The sequence below is a fragment of the Ruditapes philippinarum genome, unplaced genomic scaffold, assembly GCF_026571515.1.
Source record: "Ruditapes philippinarum isolate M1 unplaced genomic scaffold, ASM2657151v2 ctg11646_1_1_1_1, whole genome shotgun sequence".
Taxonomy (NCBI): domain Eukaryota; kingdom Metazoa; phylum Mollusca; class Bivalvia; order Venerida; family Veneridae; genus Ruditapes; species Ruditapes philippinarum.
Window position 1 is genome coordinate 6,521 of NW_026855332.1, and position 21,922 is coordinate 28,442.

The window sequence follows — 21,922 nt, forward strand, 5'->3', positions numbered from 1 at the left end:
CTGTATCAAGCATTTTTTTTTACTATCAAGCACTAAGAATAGTCGAGCGTTGCTGTCCTACCGACAGCTCTTGTTCATTAAACAGTTCAGAATATGTCAAAGTATAATGAAATTTCTTATCAACAACTCCATGCAACACTAACATTGATTGACAATTAAGTTTATGTTATAAGTGACCATAATGGTCTGACCTAATTTTAATATTATTTGCATCTCAATTTAAATAATGCTATTTATAAATCCCAGTTTTTATACATTACTGAGGCTTCAAATTCAAGTATTTTTGGAGCGAAGTCAAAGCATTGTGCATGTTTGTACCAACTAGATGAACTTGACTCTTTAGTGTTAATATTTTAATGTTCTGCCTCAGATTGTAGAACCTAATTTAGGTATAATATCTGTAACAAATATTTGATCAGGTAGAATGGAAGTTTTTATTCATTGATAAAGGGCAATATATGTAATTGTTCCTGGAGTAGTTAATTTCAGTAAAAGCCTTGCGTAAATTTATCAATAAAGATGGACAATAAACTTGTTTAATTTAAGTTTCTTTCCCTCATTTCACTCTTATTTTATAGTGCTGTTAAGGAATAAATGAATGTATTTTTAGACACTTTGATTGAAATGAAACAACTTTATTGTCATGTTGTAAAATACACACTGACAGAGACATTTTCAGCTTCAAAGCAGTTTTTGCCCATGTTAACATTCTGTTTTGTGTGTGCGTGTTAGATAAAACCTTGGGAAAAAGATGAAACAATGATTCTCGTATTACCGACCCTAAAGAATGATGTTAAGAATCTGTACAGAAAAGGCAAAACGGTAGAATCATAATGAAACATAATGTCCTACAATATATAATAATATTGTGTCTTTGGCCTAAAGGACATGTAAAAGAGTTGACCAATTTACCAGGATGAATGGACACTGTGATTTATCTCTGTCTAATAAATTTATTCATGATTTCTCCTTGGAATAGCTGATTGAGTTGTGTCCATTGATTAAGAATGGCAAACAGAGGCAAATTTAATTAATACAATTCTTGCTTTATAAACTTTTTTCTTTTTTATTTCAAAGAAATGTGTAGGTTTGGTAGAACCAATTATGGTTAATGTAATAAAAAATTGAATTTAATGTAGATGTCTTTCTAAAGCTTTTATAATTTAAAAAATAATATTTCTCACTTTTGTAAGGTTAGTTACCCTGATATTTCAAGCCAATGAATGATGTTCTTGTTTTGTTTCATGTTTTGCAGGTACTGATTGAGACATTGGTCCATTTAGGTGCATCTGTGAGATGGGCTGCCTGTAATATCTACTCCACCCAGGTTAGTAATGTCTAAATTATTATGTAGCACCAGACAATCTATAGAAGAAAGTCTGTGACATGTTATGTAATGAGCAGCAGATGATCTATAGAACATGTGTTACTTGCACTTTAGATTATGAAATAACACATAAGCATAAAAGGACATGACAACCTTATTTAAGAGTCATTACTATGTTTCTCCATACTTGTCTGATGTTATTTACTATATCATTTAGTCACACTGGTACTGAAAGTCTCTTTACTATAAATATGAAATTCTCTATTGACATTGTGTGTCTAACTTTTGTTGACATATATTCTTAAACAGTTATTATCTCAAAATGTCTGAATATCTTCTCTCAGTTTTATAAGAAGGAAATGATTTGTAAGGTCTAACTAGAATTGATAGGGCTTGAGTAGAATAATTTTATGGTGATGTATAGTCTAGAAGGTGTGAAATGTAAAGTATTACCAAGTATTACCGGTACACATTTATTTTGCGGAAACTTTCGAAGAATATCTCAAGAAATTTCCTGTGTCTGGAGACATCTCCATCATACATTGTCTGAACAGATATGACATACAGAGGCAGATTATACCATTTCTGAATCTGTGATTCTAGTTTTTCTGTCACTTTTTTCTTATCAACTTTTTTTCTCCCGTTTTTACTGCTTTTCTCTCCTCCCTCTTGAAGAGCTTTAATCAATAGCATTGAGTTTTAAGATTAATTGGGAACCAAGAATCTCTTTTATGATATTTTATTTCATTGTTATCTGTCCTGGTCATCATCATTTGGTGATTAATAAATCATCGTTGGGAACAACAATATTTAGTGTCAAATAAGTGGAACATCACTTGATTATAAGCAATGTTGGTACAGGTAAGTTGCTAAGTTGTTGTGAAAATAGAATTATACCAATTTATTTTATTGTCTTTGGTTAGTTGACAAGGTCACACACCTGGCTGAAACTGAGCTTAACTTGGAATCCATTTTGTCTCTGGTGACACGTTGACACATGTCTTTAATCTTTTGGCCAAACCACATGGTTTTCGTGTTATAACCAAACTTCCTTAGACAATGCCATTGTAAAGAAGGTAAAAAAAATCCATTTTATGCAAGTCTCATTTGCAAAATTGCAAAAGACAGAAAATCTAACAAAATTTAATCTCAGAACCCCCCCCCCCCCCCCCCCCCCCCCCTTCCCAATTTTGCATTTTCTGCATCTTACATCAATTCAATTTAAAATTTTTACAAATCTCATTAATATTAGAATTCATTTAATCCATTCAGTTTGGATTTTTGCAGCTAAAAGGAATATCTTAACTATCATTACTTTAAGCACTGAGAAAAGTCCCGAGCACTGTCCTACTGACAGTTCTTGTTAATTTGTTTGTTTAATTTCATGCATTATTTTCTTTGGTGCATGTGTGAGTATAATTACAGAAGTATTACAAATTTTGTAAATGACATTGGCACTATCTTAAAGGAAACATTACAAGTGCTTTATTTTATTTTAGTTGTGGTTTTCTGAGAAAATCTGTAAAAAATGTCCCCCAAGACCTGACCAATGACAAATGATGGATAATGATATTTCACACAGCCGAAGGGAAACTGTTTGTTGTAAAGATTGGGTGGTTACTTTGTAACAAATAAACACAGTTTGCTGTAAGACTTTGGGAATAAGTTAGCCATTGTTAAACAATACTTCCTGATTAACAATTATTGATGCCTCCAAATTTCTTGAAAATAATGCAGAATTTAGAGAAAATTTGTAATTACAATGCCAAGTTTTTGCCAGTAATGAAAGTGTTTTAAGCTATTTCTGTGCAAATGAATTGTTTGTAAAAACTACTGAAATTTAAAGAATTTTCAACACATTATAATTTTTTTAGTAAAATCCCATGAAAATTTGTAATGGAAGTACAATCATGTAACTCAAGTGAGTTTTCTTTTAAATACATTTGAGCCGTGTCATGACAAAACCAACATAATGGGTTTGCGACCAGCATGGATCCAGACCAGCCTGCGCATCCACGCAGTCTGATCAGGATCCATGCTGTTCGCTATCAGTTTCTCTACTTGTTATAGAGTTTGTAAGCGAACAGCATGGATCCTGATCAGACTGTGCGGATGCGCAGGCTGATCTGGATCCATGCTGGTCGCAAACCCATTATGTTGGTTTTGTCGTGACGCGGCTCATTTGTTAACACTATTATTTACTGTAAAACATTAAAGGGACTCTTATGACTCTTATTTTAACATCATATGGGACTAGAAATATTTTTTTTCAAAGATTTGTGTAACATTTGATGTAGGTCTGGATCCATAACTTATGTGCAATTTTTAAGGTCATTCTCTCTATGATCATTTTTATTTTGAAAAAAAAAATTAAAAGGGTTGCAATGCTTTTGACTCAAAATTAAGCTAAGAATCACACAAAAAATTGATTTCTGATTTAAGTCTTAATATCTTTCATTATTAACTTGCAGAATTTTCAATTTTAAGTTCTCCACTTGATCTTTGTTAGATTTTCAAATTTTATATTTTAGGTATTTGGACCTCAGTGGAGTTCCTTTAATGATAATGATTTAGATAGACTTACAGTTAGTAAAAGCTTTTAAAATAACAGTCAAAATGTATGACCAACAAAATCTTGTTTAATCTACTTAAACTCATTAAAATATTAACATGTGCAGCGTAGAAGATTAGCATTAATTATTTATTTAATGGCAATTAGAGAGCATACCATATGTTAGTTTTAATACTAAACCACAATATAGTAATTGCATAAATTTTAGGAAGAAATTCTGACACTAAAGCAAAGAATCCCAATGAATCACTGTCAGTTTCTGTGTTAAGTACAAGCAATATTTTCCCATAAAACTGTCCTCATACATAGGTCAAGGAGGATTCTCATTGTGGACAACATCAAAAGTAAAAATTTGGCAGCAGTGTGGGAAACTTACTTGGTTCAAGTCATTGAACTTATTAATGTCCCCAGTCAAGGTTTGATTGTGATTATTAAAGTTGTTTATAAATAGGAACAAGCCATTTGAATGATCATCTGGCAGCTTTGATTTAGATTTGACAATGCTCCAACTGTGATATTTTGTTTTTGTCTTGAGGACAATTATTTAGGTCTTGCATTATGGGAACAAATATTTGTTCAAACAGTAAGCCTGCTACATGTCCTGTTGCAATTTGTATTTAGAACTTTATATGATGTTTGAAAGAGTGCCTTGAATGTATTATCTTTTTTAAATAGTCAGACCTTTGCTGTTCTTATAATGAAGTCTAACTAGCATTTTTAGGGCATTCCTGGCAGAGTGGCTAAGGTCTATGGCTTCAGAATCACTTGCCCCTAACCACTCTTGGTTAGAATTTGGCAAATGACTTTGGATTCTTTCATGTGAGTGAGCTGTCAAGCTAGTTTATTGAATGTCTGCAGTTCTTCACAGGTGCTCACTCATTATGAAAAGGCACCTGATGTCTAAATCCTTCACCAGTAAAGCTGGAAAATTGCCTTATGTATGTGTTGAGGTGACTTAAAATCCAACCAGATTAATAAATTAATTAATAAAATAATTAATTTAGATAAAGAAATGAAATAACTGTGCAATCTGACCAAGCTATATGCTGTATTATTCTTAGTTTGAGTATCAGATATTTAAATAAGAACTCTGTTAGGAAACAAGTACAATTCAAAGAAGTACTGAAATCCATAACTCACACATAATCAGCAAAGAAAGTTTTAGGTTCATACAAGATATAGTGGCAACATTGTTATATCCATGTTACTGTTGTTGAATATGTATGTAATGCACATTCTTCCCAACATAACAGAATATTAGATTAGATAGTTTATTGTCTGGGAATTAGATTGTTTTGTTTGTTAGTTAGATGATGTGGCTTCTGTTTACTGTGAAATGTGCAAAATCTTTATTTGCCAAGAAACACTGAAGAAGTGTTGTACCAATGGTATAAAAGAGATGATGCCAAAGACTTGTCCTGTTACAAGTTTAATCTTGTTATGTAAATAACATAAGATAGTATTAACATCTGCTTTCAATTTGAAGTAATTAATGTTTATTTTCAGCTAAGCATTAATTTCTTTAAGTAACAGGAAGGTAAAGCTGGCAGAGGTAGTCGGCAAACTTTTTTCCCCCCTCTCCAGCTGTATGGTCACATCCTGTCTGTTATTTTTGTGCCCCCACGTTAGTGGCGGGCATTTAGATTTACCCTTGTCCGTCCGTCCGTTCACTTTTGTGTCGCATGTAACTCAAAAAGTATTTGACCTAGAGTCATGAAACTTTACAGGAATGTTGATCAGCATGTGTAGTTGTGCACCTGGGTATTTTGGTCTGGATATTTTTAGTATTTTCAGAGTTATTGCCCTTGACTTAGTAAAATTTTGCAATTTTCAACTTGTGTCGCATGTAACTCAAAAAGTATTTGACCTAGAGTCCTGAAACTTTACAGGAATGTTGATCAGCATGTGTAGTTGTGCACCTGGGTATTTTCGTCTGGATATTTTTAGTATTTTCAGAGTTATTGCCCTTGACTTAGTAAAATTTTGCAATTTTCAACTTGTGTCGCATGTAACTCAAAAAGTATTTGACCTAGAGTCCTGAAACTTTACAGGAATGTTGATCAGCATGTGTAGTTGTGCACCTGGGTATTTTCGTCTGGATATTTTTAGTATTTTCAGAGTTATTGCCCTTGACTTAGTAAAATTTTGCAATTTTCAACTTGTGTCGCACATAACTCAAAAAGTATTTGACCTACAGTCATGAAACTTTACAGGAATGTTGATAAGCATGTGTAGTTGTGCACTTTGGTATTTTCGTGTGCATATTTTTAGTATTTTCAGAGTTATTGCCCTTGACTTAGTAAAATTTTGCAATTTCCAACTTGTGTCGCATGTAACTCAAAAAGTATTTGACCTACAGTCATGAAACTTTACAGGAATGATGATCAGCATGTGTAGTTGTGCACCTGGGTATTTTCGTGTGGATATTTTTAGTATTTTCAGAGTTATTGCCCTTTACTTAGTAAAATTTTGCAATTTTCAACTTGTGTCGCACATAACTCAAAAAGTATTTGACCTAGAGTCATGAAACTTTACAGGAATGTTGATAAGCATGTGTAGTTGTGCACCTGGGTATTTTCGTCTGGATTTATTTAGTATTTTTAGAGTTATTGCCCTTCACTTAGAAAATTTTTGCAATTTTCAACTTGTCGCAAGTTTCTCAAAAAGGATTTGACATAGTCAATAAACCTTATGGGCAGGTTGCTCAGCATATTTTAGATTTGCACCTGGGGTTTTGCTTGTGGATTTATCCAGTATTTATAGAGTTATTTCCCTTGACTTAGTAAAAAGATTGACAGAACAGTGTCACGGTGGGGGCACCCGTGTCCTATGGACACATTTCTAGTTAATATTGTATTAGTCAAGATTTATAATGTTAGGAGCTGTGAGCTGAGAGACAGGAAAATAATTTTTTAAAGAAAAGCTGGAGCCTGATAAAGTAACACAGTATCATCTTAGATTCTGGTCAGATGGCTCAGGTTTAGCTGTTAACTGATGCTTTTTCCACCTGAACATTCAATGACGGCTTCAAAAAACCTGAAATCACTCAATTACCCTCACTGTTGTGGGTTCAAATCCCTGCAGGGACTTTGGATTAGCTATCCAGCTAGCTTAGGCAATGTTGGTGATTCTACTCAGGTGCCTGCTTGGGCTTGAAATAATACACAAAGGGGCACTAGAGGTCTTTCTCCTCAAGGATGACCTTGACAGTATTAGTGTGGCTAAAAATTTAACAAACAGCAACAAATATACCCTTACTGCATAAAACAGTCCCTTGTATTTCTGTCTGTTTTCAATCCTCTTTATTGTTAAAGTGGTGAACCCAAAGGAAATTAATATTATTGCATCCTAGATAATGACAAGAGAGTCTCATGGGGGTGATTGTCACTATTTCCCATTGTTCATGTTCTGAAAGGGAGAAATATACAATTTTCTGGTATTGTCATGCTATTATAAACCGTTTCTAAGGAAACTTAGATGTTGTCAATATGAAATAAAACTTGCTACTTAATATTGCAAATTAATTGCACTACTGACATTATAGGCATGCTCAAAACCTTGAAATAAAAAAAGACACTAAGTTTTTTTTATTAAATGATTTATGAGATGGATGTTCTTAATATATACATCATTATACATGATCTGAACTCAAATTCATAATATTTTCAATCTTAACCCCTAGCCTGTCATCTTTGCCGTCTGCGATCATAGTCTGCACAATTTGCTATTAAGTCAGTCCATATTTTGAAATTTTTCCCTAAATTTGATAAGTGGTTTTGTCCAGATTAAAAGATGGGAATAAGTAAATTTTAAGAAATTTAGGGTAGTAAGGGTTATACAGCATGCAGACCATTGTTAGCTTGAGGAATTTTAATAGCAACCATTTTTAGTCTCACAGGCCTGCTGGTATGTCGACAATGGCATGTTATTAACATCTTTATCTTATTTAAAGGGCGTCCATGGCCAAGTGGTTAAGGTTGTTGACTTCAAACCACTTGCCTTTCACCATTGGGGATCTGAATCCTGATGTGAAGAAGATCTCCATTTTAGCTTATGCAACTTCAATGGTTCTACTCAGGTGCCTGTTTGTGCCTGAAATATTGCATAGAGGGGAACCCGAGGTCTTCCTCCACCAGTTAATCTGGAAAGTCGCCATTTGATCTATACTGTTTTGACATAAAACCCAACCAAAACAAACAGTTTTCATAAGACACCCCCACATTTGGGACAGGAGGAGGACATTTAACAAAGTCAACACTTACGTCATTGTTGATATTTTCACTCTTGACACTCAACAAATTAAAACAGTTTTGCTTAGGTAGCAGTGGCCTAGTTGTTAAGGGTGAATGGGTCATGATTTTGGAGCCCTACTATAAGCTCACAACTACAGCTAGCTAGTTCCAAGATTGATTGAAGAAATCAAAATTCAATATAAAGTGTTTAAACTAAAACAGTTTTGCAGTAAAATCTGGAAAATATTATATCAGTATATATCATCTATGTCAGATATCACCTAATTTACCATGTGTAAGACAGTGATCTATAAGATTTTATAAAACCTTATCCAATCTTGGTTTGCCATATCTAATCAGAATTTTCCATTGAGTTTACCTATTAATTTTAAGGTGATTTATCTGTATTTAATCATGTGCCAGGAAAACTGAAATACGGAAATAAATCTTGCTTTAGTACAAAGGATGTGATACATGTATATCAAACATTTAGGTATTTAAATGTTCATTGAAATTTGGTGATTCTCAAATGAGACAGTTGAAACTTACATATTTTAGCCCAGAAGTGATCAAACATTGTTTTGAACAATTTCCAGACAGCAGTTGTTCCCTTGACGATGAATTCCTTCACATGATTGAAGTTAGTGTGCATGATGAAGCAGTTATTGGCAAGCAATTTGATGTCAGCAACCTTAATCAAGCTGTAGTGATAGCATTCTTGATCAAGAATTTAAAATCAAAGTTTATAAATTTATATAATTATATATTTGCAGAATGAGGTAGCAGCTGCCCTGGCAGAATCAGGTTACCCAATATTTGCCTGGAAGGGCGAGACTGAGGAAGACTTCTGGTGGTCTATTGACAAATGTGTCAATGCTGATGGCTGGCAACCAAACATGGTAGGTTCCCTGTTCCCTATAACACTGGCCATTGCATATTATATCCAGTTTATAACTTCCCATCCCTTTGTGATTATAAGACATATTTTTGAGACTCAAATTTCTAATATAGAGTGGGGAGTGCATCTTTAAATAATTGAAAACTTAGTACAGAAAAACTGAGTTACAAGAATTTACAAATTTCTTTTATCTTTTGATATTTTCATGTTATCTTCTTTCACATATGGTAATTGCTGCTATGTCATTGCTTTTACTGTATATAATATAAATTGACTTACAACAGTGTTGTTGTAGATAAATATTTGCAGGGACTCAACCCTCAGAATAGTGTACTGCAACTCTACTGACTGAGCTGTCTGGCCACTTACATATTATGCTTTCCCCATATACTATTATAATAAGTGAACAGTTGTAAACTATGACATTGGGTCAGCAAATTATACCTAGACATAATCCTTAGCAGTTTTGTCATCAATAATATTTATTTGATGCTTTAAAACAATAGGTTATTTTTACAAATGTCTTTCTGACACTAATAGTGATTTTTTTCCCAGTTTATCCATATACATTCTTATTTAGAAATGATTTAAATCATTGACAAAATCTATGGGTCTGATTTGTCTTGACCAATTCAATCCATGGGTTGTTTTATTATTGGCGTCCGCGCCGAAGCGCGGCGCCCCTTTATGGAATGAAATCAGATTTTGTGAAAGGGCGACAGCAACTTCTCGAGCCTTTTAGTCGGTCATAATAAAAGCCGATCATTCCGATCGGTATGAGGGTGCTTGATTATTATTAATTAAAAATGAAATGTCGCGATATGTACAATGAATAGCGAACTGGAGGATTTCGCAATGCAAACATTTTCAAATGCAATAACCTTTTCCGTCTCTTCGGTTTTTTATTTATCATTTTGTAGTACACAGTGGGTTATCATGGTATGTTAAAATAGAATGATGAGTTGATGACCTAAATATTCCGAAAATCTATTTATAGAGGGATGTACTCCTATCGGTAATTCCGGTCTCTCCCGGTCTATTTTGACCGTGATACTAGTGACCGGCGAAAAGTATCACACGTTTATTGTCCGGTCTCTCCCGGTTTTGGAGTAGATGTTTGATATCGTTACAGAACAGAACAAATATTTTACAGATAAATAAGCTTTTTTCCAAAATGAATGTTTGTCACTTAGTTTGGTTACAATAATTAATAAACATAGATCAACTCTCAAATTTATTGATTATTATTATACATAAACATACAATTCGAAAAAAACAACAACAACAATAGCATGTTTCATTTTATCTATATGAGATAAAACCAATAAATATAAAAAAAAGTACATTTTTTATGGTTTTAATATGACACTATCAACTTTGAAACATTTTATTTAATTTGTTATTCGTGTTTAGTAAAGATGCCGACGAATTATTCAAAGTTACAAATTAGATTTTATTAATTATTTAATTGATTGATAATTTAAAAAATGATAAAGAAAAATACAAAATTTTATGTACATGTACATGGTTTAAGAATAAACAATATTATATATTGAAAGATTTACCATAATTTACTGACTTTTTCCAGTTAAGTTTTGACTTATAATCGTCGGTCAATATGACATTTGAATTCTTAAAATTTATTTTACAATTTTAATAAAAAGAGAGTAGTAAACGTAAAAAACTCAGTATTAAAATAGCACATAAAAACACAAAAAAAGAGAGGAAAACAATATTCATAAAATCTGTATTTTTGTTATTAAAATAAATATTACAATTATTGTATAATAAACAATAATGCTCAACATGACATGGTAATATAACCAGTGTCATATTTTTACTAAGTGTGAACAGATACCTTAAGAGGGGGTCTTCGCTAATAGCGATTACATAATATTTAAGGGACAATTCCACAAGTGTGGTGTTGATCATGCGTTACACATGGGTATGGATTATAAATGATTGTATACATGTATATCAGTTGCTATTAATAATCACGATCATAAAGAAATAACAAGTAGTGTTCTAATCTCTAGCATGCCAATCAAAGTTCATAATGAACAATGTCTTCCGTCCGTTCATTTTGGTAAAAACCAATTAACCATTGAAAAGTTTATAAGAATATCTTGACATCATATGTCTACTAGTTCATCTTCACTTTCTGCATTTCTTGCTTGGACGCCCTTTGATGTTTTGCATCAATGCTTTTCTTGTAACTTATATTGGTATTAATTTTAAGGGAGAGAAAAACAAAATAGGTTACATACAATTCATATTTGATAATTCTTAGATAAATCTATTGATGTTTTAAAAATGCCATGTACTGGTAAATATATACCAATTACCAGTTTCTGCAGTTACAAAAAAAGCACCTTTACAAACAATTTTTCTACTTGGTGACCTGAAATGTTTAGAGTGTTTTGGTGCAGCTAATAAATGAAAAGATAAACATATGCAAAACAAACCCATTCATGTTTGTTTTGTATGAACATGGTCCTCTTTGAAGTTAAACATAAACATTGATATGCAAGTTGCACTAAACCCTCTCCGACTGTTTTTTTTTGTAATAAAATTCCAGAAGAACAGTTTCTTGTCTTTTCTTAATGCAGGAAGGAAATCACTTAAGTATAATCCATTTAGGAATTATTTAATAATTTAGTGGCTTCCCCCCTGCACAGAAAAACAAATTAGATTTTATTTGGCCAAGAATTGCTTAGATCTTAGATACATACCCTTGATAGTAAAGGGAAATGGCAAATTAGAAAACTAAAATTAGATAAGAAATGACAAGAGAGAAAATTAACCAATGTCTAAAATCTTTCTCATAAATGTTTATTTCATTGTTGTATGCAAAAAAGCATTTACCAGAATCGGAAATTGACCAAAAAAATCTTGTATTATTTAATACGGTTGCATTTTCCTGCCATATTAAATAAGCATTTTTTTCCTGGTGGTGAAAATTCAGAACTTCGTGATGATTATTACAAGAATTTTGTGAGGCATTTTTTAGGCAAATTTGAAGATAAGTTGATATGAATTTCTTTTATTCTTTGTGTTTAAAGCTGTAACCTATTGAAACACTCACAAATCTGTTACTGGAACCAGGCCAGCATGCATATTGAGTGCAGTCTAACTTGGCTGTATACTGTAGACTGACCTACTCAAAATTTTTTATTTTGATATCCCAAAAATTGATTATACCCGGTAGTTAATAGTTGAAACAAAGGGATGGTGGACAAGTCCCATTAAAAAAAACAAAAACTGGCAGATGGTAAAATTACAATCTTATTTCACAGCTCATAAAATAAAGAAAAAAAGTATTTTACTCTAAGAATGTTACTGAATAAAACATAATGTTGATTTTCTTATTCCAGATTTTGGATGATGGTGGTGATGCGACTCATCTTATGTTGAAAAGGTACCCAGCCTTGTTCAACATGGTGAAAGGTCTGGTAGAGGAAAGTGTGACTGGTGTGCACCGACTTTACCAACTGTCAAAGGGTGGTAAACTTACCGTACCAGCCATGAACGTCAATGACTCTGTAACAAAGGTATTGAATTAATCAATGGCAACATATATACATAACAATATGGCTTAAAACAATAAACTTCTTATAGCCATGCAGCGTGTTGCCAAGGTCCTGACTCTTGTTTTTGAATTGGTTGCCTCTTGGATATAATGATATAAACTTGGCAGTCATCTGAATATATCGTTTTAAGCAGACTTTACTGTTGAAAGTTAATGGTGTAATTTCCAGGGATTGCGTGAAGCTGTTAAAGGAACTTTATGCCTTTTTCATTCTTTATTCCTCAAGCAAACATGAGTTTCAGAATATTTAAATAATGGTTTTATAACTTTTATAGCATTTTAGATGCTTTTTACCCAAAGAAAGTAGCAGTAAATATGAAATTATTTTTCAAAGAAGTAATAAAAAGTAAACAAAGAAGTATTTTGACTTCCATCCAAAATACAAAATCACTATATTTTTACAAATCACCAAATAGCAAGATGAGCAAAAGATGGTTCAGGTAACTGGCCAAACAATAATTCTTTGGAAATTATAACAGAACACTAAAAATAAAGTTTGTTTGGTATTGTTGTTGTTTTTTTTTTGGGGGGGGGGGGGGGCATGATGTGTTTAAAATGATGTACAGTGTAGTGAGAAAATCTGAGGGTTTCTGACACAATGTAACCAATGAAAATTACTTCCTTAATAAAATTTGTGTAATATGTGGTGCAGGCATAGAAAGAGAATATTAAGCATGATCACCACCTTGTAGTCTAGTAGACATATGAAAATATGAAATTGATAAATTATCATATGGCGTCTTTTCTGAAGGTCATAACTGTTAATTTAGTGTTTTTTATTTATATGATTTATAACTTAAATTATTCCTTGTAGAAAAGATTCTTGATTAGAGTGCTATGTATTTTTGGCAGTTTGTCATATTTGACTGCCGATTGCGTAAAGTTATCAATATATAATCGTTCATTTTCATGATAAAATCGATTTTGCTGAGATATGCATTCTTGTCATGAATCCGGGATAGCCTTGGAAATGATTAGTTTTACATACAGCAATCATAAAATAACTTTACTGCCGGAAAATTACAAAGTTTTGACATGCTTTATTGTTGAGGTGCAGGAACGATCCATGTCTGAAGTAAATAAGCGTCACTTTTGATTTCCGTTATGTACGTCCCACCAGACTTCATCAATAAATACAAATTACCGTCTAAAGGCGAGGTTATGGTAGCGGCTTCTTAATTAGAAGTATATTACTAAAACAGTTCTGTATTTTGGGTGATAAACTGGCTGAGAAACAAGTCTGCTTGTTGTTGTAATTTGCATAGGAGATGATTGTTCCAAAAATTAGTTCCTATGGTCTTAGTGAGACAATGCTGACTGAAGCTGTATAAAAATATTCTTCTTAAATAGAAAATTTAAATATACACAACTGAATAGAAAATCTTTATATACACAACTGAATAGAAAATTTTAATTTACACAGTTGAATAGAAGATCTGTATCTACACAACTGAATAGAAAATCTGAATCTTCACAAGTGAATAAAAAAAGTAAATTTACACAACTGAATAGAAAATTATAATTTATACCCATGAATAGAAAATTTAAATCTTTTCAAGTGGACAAAATGTCAAAGTGACCAAAGAAATGAAGGGTCATAATTTGTTAAAGATGTTTCTGATTGCAAGCATTGAAGTATGAGCAGTATAAATTTAGAAGAAAAAAAACATATGTAACACAGATGTATAAATGCTGTTAGTTAAAATTTTAAAACTTCCTAAACATATCCATATAAAAAACTTGGATGTTTATTTATATTTCTAGATTAAAAATGCATTTGAGCCGTGTCATGACAAAACCAACATAATGGGTTTGCGACCAGCATTGATCCAGACCAGCCTGAGCATCCGCACAGTCTGATCAGGATCCATGCTGTTCGTTATCAGTTTCTCTACTTGTAATAGGGTTTGTAAGCGAACAGGATGGATCCTGATCAGACTGCGCGAATGCGCAGGCTGTCTGGATCCATGCTGGTCGCAAATCCACTATGTTGGTTTTGTCGTGACGCTGCTCATTTTTTGTAATTATAATTTCAGACAAAGTTTGACAACTTGTATAGCTGCAGAGAATCTATTTTAGATGCGTAAGTTAAAATTATCTTGTCATGTATTTATTAAAGAAAAATTTTGTTAGAATATCTAAATGAAATTCATATATTGTTTTTATCAATATTTGAATTTTTTCAGAAAAATATGCCAATTGTTGACCAATTCACTTTAACGGTTCCATGTATTAAATACATATGATCAGATACATACAGTTACAAGTTGCAGTATTTTCTTCTTTTTTTTTTTTTTTGGCTTTCACAAATTATTGTTATAAACATTGATGTTAAATGCAAATTTAAATTTCTGTCATCATGTGTTGATTTTCTTGCTCATTTAAAAAGAGGAGCAATTTTAAGATGAAATAATTGTACATGTTACAGATTGAAGAGAACTACTGACATCATGTTTGGAGGGAAACAGGTGCTAGTCTGTGGATATGGTGAGGTATGTATTTTGACTGCAATACATACAGAATATTATAATGTTATACATTATGTGACAATGTAGTACAGTATGTGACAATGTAAACAGTGTGTGACAATGTAATATAATATGTGACAATGTAATATAATATGTGACAATGTTATACAGTATGTGACAATGTAATTCAGTATGTGACAATGTAATACAGTATGTGCCATTGTAATATAGTATGTGACAATGTAATACAGTATGTGACATTGTAATACAGTATGTGACAATGTAAAACAGTATGTGACAATGTAATACAGTATGTGACATTGTAATACAGTATGCGACAATGTAATACAGTATTAGACAATGTTATCCAGTATGTGACAATGTAATACAGTATGTGACAATGTAATACAGTATGTGACAATGTAATACAGTATGTGACAATGTTATACAGTATGTGACAATGTAATACAGTATTAGACAATGTTATCCAGTATGTGACAATGTAATACAGTATGTGACAATGTAATACAGTATGTGACAATGTAATACAGTATGTGACAATGTTATACAGTATGTGAAAATGTAATACAGTATTAGACAATGTTATCCAGTATGTGACAATGTAATACAGTATGTGACAATGTAATACAGTATGTGACATTGTAATACAGTATGCGACAATGTAATACAGTATTAGACAATGTTATCCAGTATGTGACAATGTAATACAGTATGTGACAATGTAATACAGTATGTGACAATGTAATACAGTATGTGACAATGTAATACAGTATGTGACAATGTTATACAGTATGTGACAATGTAATACAGTATGTGACATTGTAATACAGTATGTGACAATGTAAAACAGTATGTGACAATGTAATACAGTATGTGACAATGTAATACAGTATGTGACAATGTAATACAGTATGTGACAATGTTATACAGTATGTGAAAATGTAATACAGTATTAGACAATGTTATCCAGTATGTGACAATGTAATACAGTATGTGACAATGTAATACAGTATGTGACAATGTAATACAGTATGTGACAATGTAATACAGTATGTGACAATGTAATACAGTATTAGACAATGTTATCCAGTATGTGACAATGTAATACAGTATGTGACAATGTAATACAGTATGTGACATTGTAATACAGTATGTGACAATGTTATACAGTATGTGACAATGTTATACAGTATGTGACAATGTTATACAGTATGTGACATTGTTATACAGTATGTGACACACTGCAAGCTCATGTTTTCCTTTAAAAAAATCATAAAAGGTTAACATGTTTAGTTGTGAAATGTGTACTTTTGTTAAATAGAACTTAAATGACATAATGTATTAGTGAAAATAAGCATAAAGGTTACATACAAATGTATATGATTTTAAAGAATAATCTATTGTAAATAATCCATATAAGTGAGTTGTATTTTCTTATTGTATTTGATAAAAGTTTTAATATCAAAAGACCATTTTCATTATAATAATTATCATATTTTACTAGGTGAATATGAGTGTAGAGGGGAACATGCTTGTAGAGTTTTCCCTCCAGCTTTAAAGCTGCATGCCTCCAGATGATCCAAAATATTTAAAGAAAATTAAACTTGGAAAAACCATACTAAAACTTTGAGAAAGTAAACAAATTAAAGATTCAAGTGATAATTTATATCTTATATGCAATTCATGACTGTAGGGGCAATTTATGCATATTTTGACCTCTTTTTGGTAATTTACATGGATTTTAAGTGCCGATTGTAATGTGTCAAGTACTTTCTTTGTTCATTTCACAATATTTTACCTTTAAATACATTTTCAAAATTTTCATGAAAATTAGGATGAATCTGGAGGCATGCTTCTTTCACAATGACCTTTACATTGTCAAAGTTTAAATCTTATTAAAATCTATTTTCCAGGTTGGGAAAGGTGTGGCTTCAGCATTAAAGGGTTTAGGAGCTATTGTAATGGTAACAGAGATTGATCCTATCTGTGCTTTGCAGGCAAGGTAAGCCCTCCTGAAATCATTTGCTAGATTTATTATACAGGTATCTTCCCTTTAAAAAATAATCCAGTTAATCTGGTGGACAAGATGGATTATGACCTAGTTCTTTATAAGTCTGAAAGGCAGTCTTCTTTAACCCCTATTCTGCTGGGTTTTGAGTGAATTTACCAGTGCAACCCGCGCTGGCAAATTCGTTAATGGTCTGCACTGTTCGCTATTCAGTCTGTACATATTTTCCCTTAAAATTGATTATTAGTTTGTCCAGATTTAAGATATAAAGCATATGTTAAATTTGACTTTGTCTTTCTGTTTGGCTTTCTTTTGGCTTTTTTATTGGCTTTAACATTGAAGAGAAACTTGAAATGGCACCCTGAAAATCTAAGTTGCCAACTATTATTGATTGTTCTGCTTCTGCCCTTATTGTTTCCCTTTTGTTGGGGAAAAAGAGAAAAGAAACTCAAATTGTTCAAGTCTGAACACATTTTAACATGCATTTGGAATAAAATGTAAGAATAAATTTGTATTGTTCGCAGTATGGATGGGTTCCGTGTTGTACGAGCTGACGAGGTCATTAAGAATATTGACGTGTTAATCACGTGTACTGGAAACAAGAACGTGGTAAATCGTGGACACATGGACAGAATGAAGACAGGATGTATTGTGTGTAATATGGGACATTCCAATACTGAAATTGATGTGGTAAGATTAACTTGACTTTTCTGTACTTATATCCTTAAATGCTGGATAATTATTATAATGTATTTACGATTTTATAAGTGAGGCATTAATTATGAAGTTTTCTAAAGGAAGGAAAAAATTAATTTTGCTACATTCTAGTACCAAATTCTTTTATAGATTTTAGATGTTTGTATGAAAAAGTAATATGAGCCGCACCATGACAAAACCAACATAATGGGTTTGTGACCAGCATGGATCCAGACCAGCCTGTGCATCCGCTCAGTCTGATCAGGATCCATGCTGTTCGCTATTAGTTTCTTTACTTGTTATAGGGTTTTTAAGCGAACAGCATGGATCCTGATCAGACTGCGCAGATGCGCAGGCTGGTCTGGATCCATGCTGGTTGCAAACCCATTATGTTGGTTTTGTCATGGCGCGGCTCATATTAAGTGTTGGGTATCCAGTAGCATATAATGTTAAGTTTTAGGGTAGCAATTTTGAACCTATAACTCACAAATGTAATTTTCTTTGACAAGTTTTCAGAATCCTGCTATTGTGTAGGAAGGTTGTAGACTGCATTGACTTTATTGCAACAGACAAATAATTGTCCCAGGTTCTTTGTTGCATTTTGTTCAGTACAAACTTACAGATCTTGCCTTCCCAAATGACCTAGTGGCAATTATTTCCAATTTTACTTTAAAGATTGTTAGTGAAGTTACTAACCATATTTCCTATGACCTGACATTTTGTTACATTTGATCTTTTACCTTACAGAATAGTTTACGTACTCCAGATTTGACATGGGAGAAAGTTCGTTCACAAGTAGATCATGTTATCTGGCCTGATGGCAAGAGAATAATCTTGTTAGCTGAAGTAAGTTACATGTACATTAAATAACAAGATTTATCACACACACATGCCAATTTTGAGACTCCGTAAATATGGTATTGCACGGCCGTGCATATATTTTGACGTGACGTCATTAGCGTTATACAAACATAGTGTAAAGATGCGCTTAATGTTAGCGTTATACTATAGGCGCGTCAATGAAAAATGACTCTTATTTCACTTTAAATTGTCTTTAATTTAGATATGTGATAAATAGAATATTAAATTCGTGTAAGTTCATTACTGAATTTATTGCACGAGTTGAATAAAATAATATGCTCGCCAGAGGCTCGCATAATATAATTTTATTCAACTCGTGCAATAAATTCAGTATTGAACTTACACTCATTCAATATCCTCTATATATTGACAATTGTGAACTTTTTAGGGTCATCTTGTAAAGTTTACTTCGAGTGAGTGATAATGCCTGTCTCTTAACCCAAGGATCATGGGTTCAAGTCATACTCCTTATATTAAACCTGGCTTCTAGGTTATGACACGTTTTTTCATCAATGATTTGAAAAAAAAATATTTGTGAGCTAAACATTAAAGGTTTTGAAAGAAAGTAAATATATAAATTTTATGGTAAGATATAAACAAATAAAAAACTTCACAGAAAATGTTTATGTATATTATTTTTCAGGGTCGTCTTGTAAACTTGAGTTGTTCAAGTGTGCCATCGTTTGTTGTTTCTATCACAGCAGTTACTCAGGTATGTTATTGTCTGATGTTTACCAATTAGAGAAAATCTCAAAGCATTCAGTAGAACCAATTATCCTTTATGTCTTCATATCTTCAAAGCTTCTGATCAGATATACTCTCTAGTGGCTTTTCACTTTTATTTGCTTATTTGTTCTGAACATTTCCTAATGTTTCTGGTTACCACTGGAAACACATATGAACAACTCCTTCATATAAATAGTCTTAATGTTTTTGGATGATATTTTAAGTCTTTGTGCCTTGGAATGAAATATTTTCTTTATTGGAACTGTAAACAATGTTATAGAGGAGTAGCAACTCAAATTTCCTTGTCTTTGAGTACAGAATTGTTACATTGATAGAGACAATTATATTTTGTTGGAATTTTAAAGGAGCTCCCTGAGATCAAAAAGCCTAAAAATATAAAATATTTGAAATTTTTACATAGATCAAGTGAAGTAGATCTACTTAAGACGGAAAAATCTGCAAAAGAAAATAAAGCAATATGCTCAAAATTCAGTTGAAAAATCTATTTTTGTGCAATTACAAGGATTTCCATTTTCTGGTCCTTTTGCACAATAAAATGATGAAAAATCGAATGAGGGAATGTTCAGAAAATTTTGAAACAAGTTATTGGTCAAGACCTACATCACATCACAGAAAAATATTTTCAGTACCCTCCTGTCAAAAATTGTTAAGTGGAGTAACTCTAATAAATTCTTACTTGAAACAAAATTGTATTCTGAAGATTGTTTAAATATTGCCTCTGTAAGAAAAATGGACCCCAAGCCGGTGGTCACCACTTTTACATAGACTTGTGTAACAAAATGAAAACTAAAAACAGGTTATCAGAAAACATTAGTCCTAAAGGCTTGTAGCATTGGGGGTTATTCCTCTACACTGGTAAAACTAGGACCATGCAGTCAAAATTGACCCCACATTATCCAGTAGCTCACCTTTAGCTTGTTTTATTTATATAAAATAAGCATAATTTCTCAGGGGAAACTAAGCACCAATCTTACATCGCATTTAAATTTATTATTCCTCGTTAGATCTAAGCAATAAAATACCAACGTATTGTCTCGCGTATAAACTTGATTTGCACATTCTTTATCAAATCATACTTGTTAATACTTGTTATATAAGTTGTACGTCTGCCATCTATGAATAAATGATTCGTATATTTCAGGCGCTAGCTTTAATGCACCTGCCGTCTGCCATTTGAATATATCTATAAACAAGATATGTTTGTAAAACATGTATGCCCCCTATCAGCAGCCAATTATTCATGTGATAAGGTAATTATGCATGACTTCTGACCCAGTGATCAAACAATTAATAAGGGTTATCAAGTATCTACTGGTCATGACCTTGACCTTTGACCCCTTGACCCAAAACTCAATAGGGGTCATCTGCTGGTCAAGACCAATCATCATACAAAGTTTGAAGTTCCTAGGCCTAAGCGTTTTTAGTTAATTGATCAGAAAACCGTTTTTACCTACAAGGTCAATGTGACCTTGACCTTTGACCCTTGACCCCAAAATCAATAGGGGTCATTTGCTGGTCATGACTAATCACCATGCCAAGTTTTGAAGTTCCTAGGCCTAAGGGTTCTTTTATTATTGATCCGAAACCGTTTTAATATACAAGGTCAATGTGACCTTGACCTTTGACCCCAAAATCAATAGGGATCATCTGCTGGTCATGAAAAATCACCATACCAAGTTTGAAGTTCCTAGGCCTAAGCGTTTCTTAAGTTATTGATCAGAAACCGTTTTACTTACAAGGTCAATGTGACCTTGACCTTTGACCCCTTGACCAAAAACTCAATAGGGGTCATCTGCTGGTCACCACCAATCATCATACAAAGTTTGAAGTTCCTAGGCCTAAGCGTTTTTAGTTAATTGATCGGAAACCGTTTTTACCTACAAGGTCAATGTTACATGGCCTTTGACCCCTTGACCCCAAAAACAATAGGTCATCTGCTGGTCATGACCAATCACCATACCAAGTTTGAAGTTCCTAGGCCTAAGGGTTCTTAAGTTATTGATCGGAAAGCATTTTTACCTACAAGGTCAATGTGACCTTGTCCTTTGACCCCTTAAACCCAAAATCAATAGGGGTCATCTGCTGGTCATGACCAATCACCATACCAAGTTTGAAGTTCCTAGGCCTAAGGGTTCTTTAGTTATTGATCGGAAACTGTTTTTATCTAAGAGGTCAATGTGACCTTGACCTCTGACCACTTGACCCCAAAATCAATAGGGGTCATCTACTGATCATGACCAATCACCATACCAAGTTTGAAGTTCCTAGGCCTAAGGGTTCTTTAGTTATTGATCGGAAACTGTTTTTACCTAAGAGGTCAATGTGACCTTGACCTTTGACCCCTTGACCCCAAAATCAATAGGGGTCATCTACTAATCATGACCAATCACCATACCAAGTTTGAAGTCCCTAGGCCTAAGGGTTCTTTGGTTATTGATCAGAAACCGTTTTTACCTACAAGGTCAATGTGACCTTGACCTTTGACCCATTAACCCCAAAATCA

General features: G+C 32.8%; 1 protein-coding gene across 1 annotated transcript; it reads left to right on the forward strand.

Moving 5' to 3' along the window:
- Positions 1 to 1,255: 1,255 nt before the first annotated feature.
- LOC132742973 (adenosylhomocysteinase-like 1) lies at positions 1,256 to 20,596 on the forward strand (the record flags this gene model as incomplete). The annotated part of the gene is given in 10 exon segments (XM_060731477.1): positions 1,256 to 1,327; positions 8,905 to 9,030; positions 12,404 to 12,580; positions 14,655 to 14,701; positions 15,047 to 15,110; positions 17,021 to 17,109; positions 17,640 to 17,805; positions 18,559 to 18,657; positions 19,316 to 19,384; positions 20,561 to 20,596. Coding segments are annotated over 10 exon segments (945 nt in total), but the record flags the coding sequence as incomplete, so codon positions are not given.
- Positions 20,597 to 21,922: the final 1,326 nt, after the last annotated feature.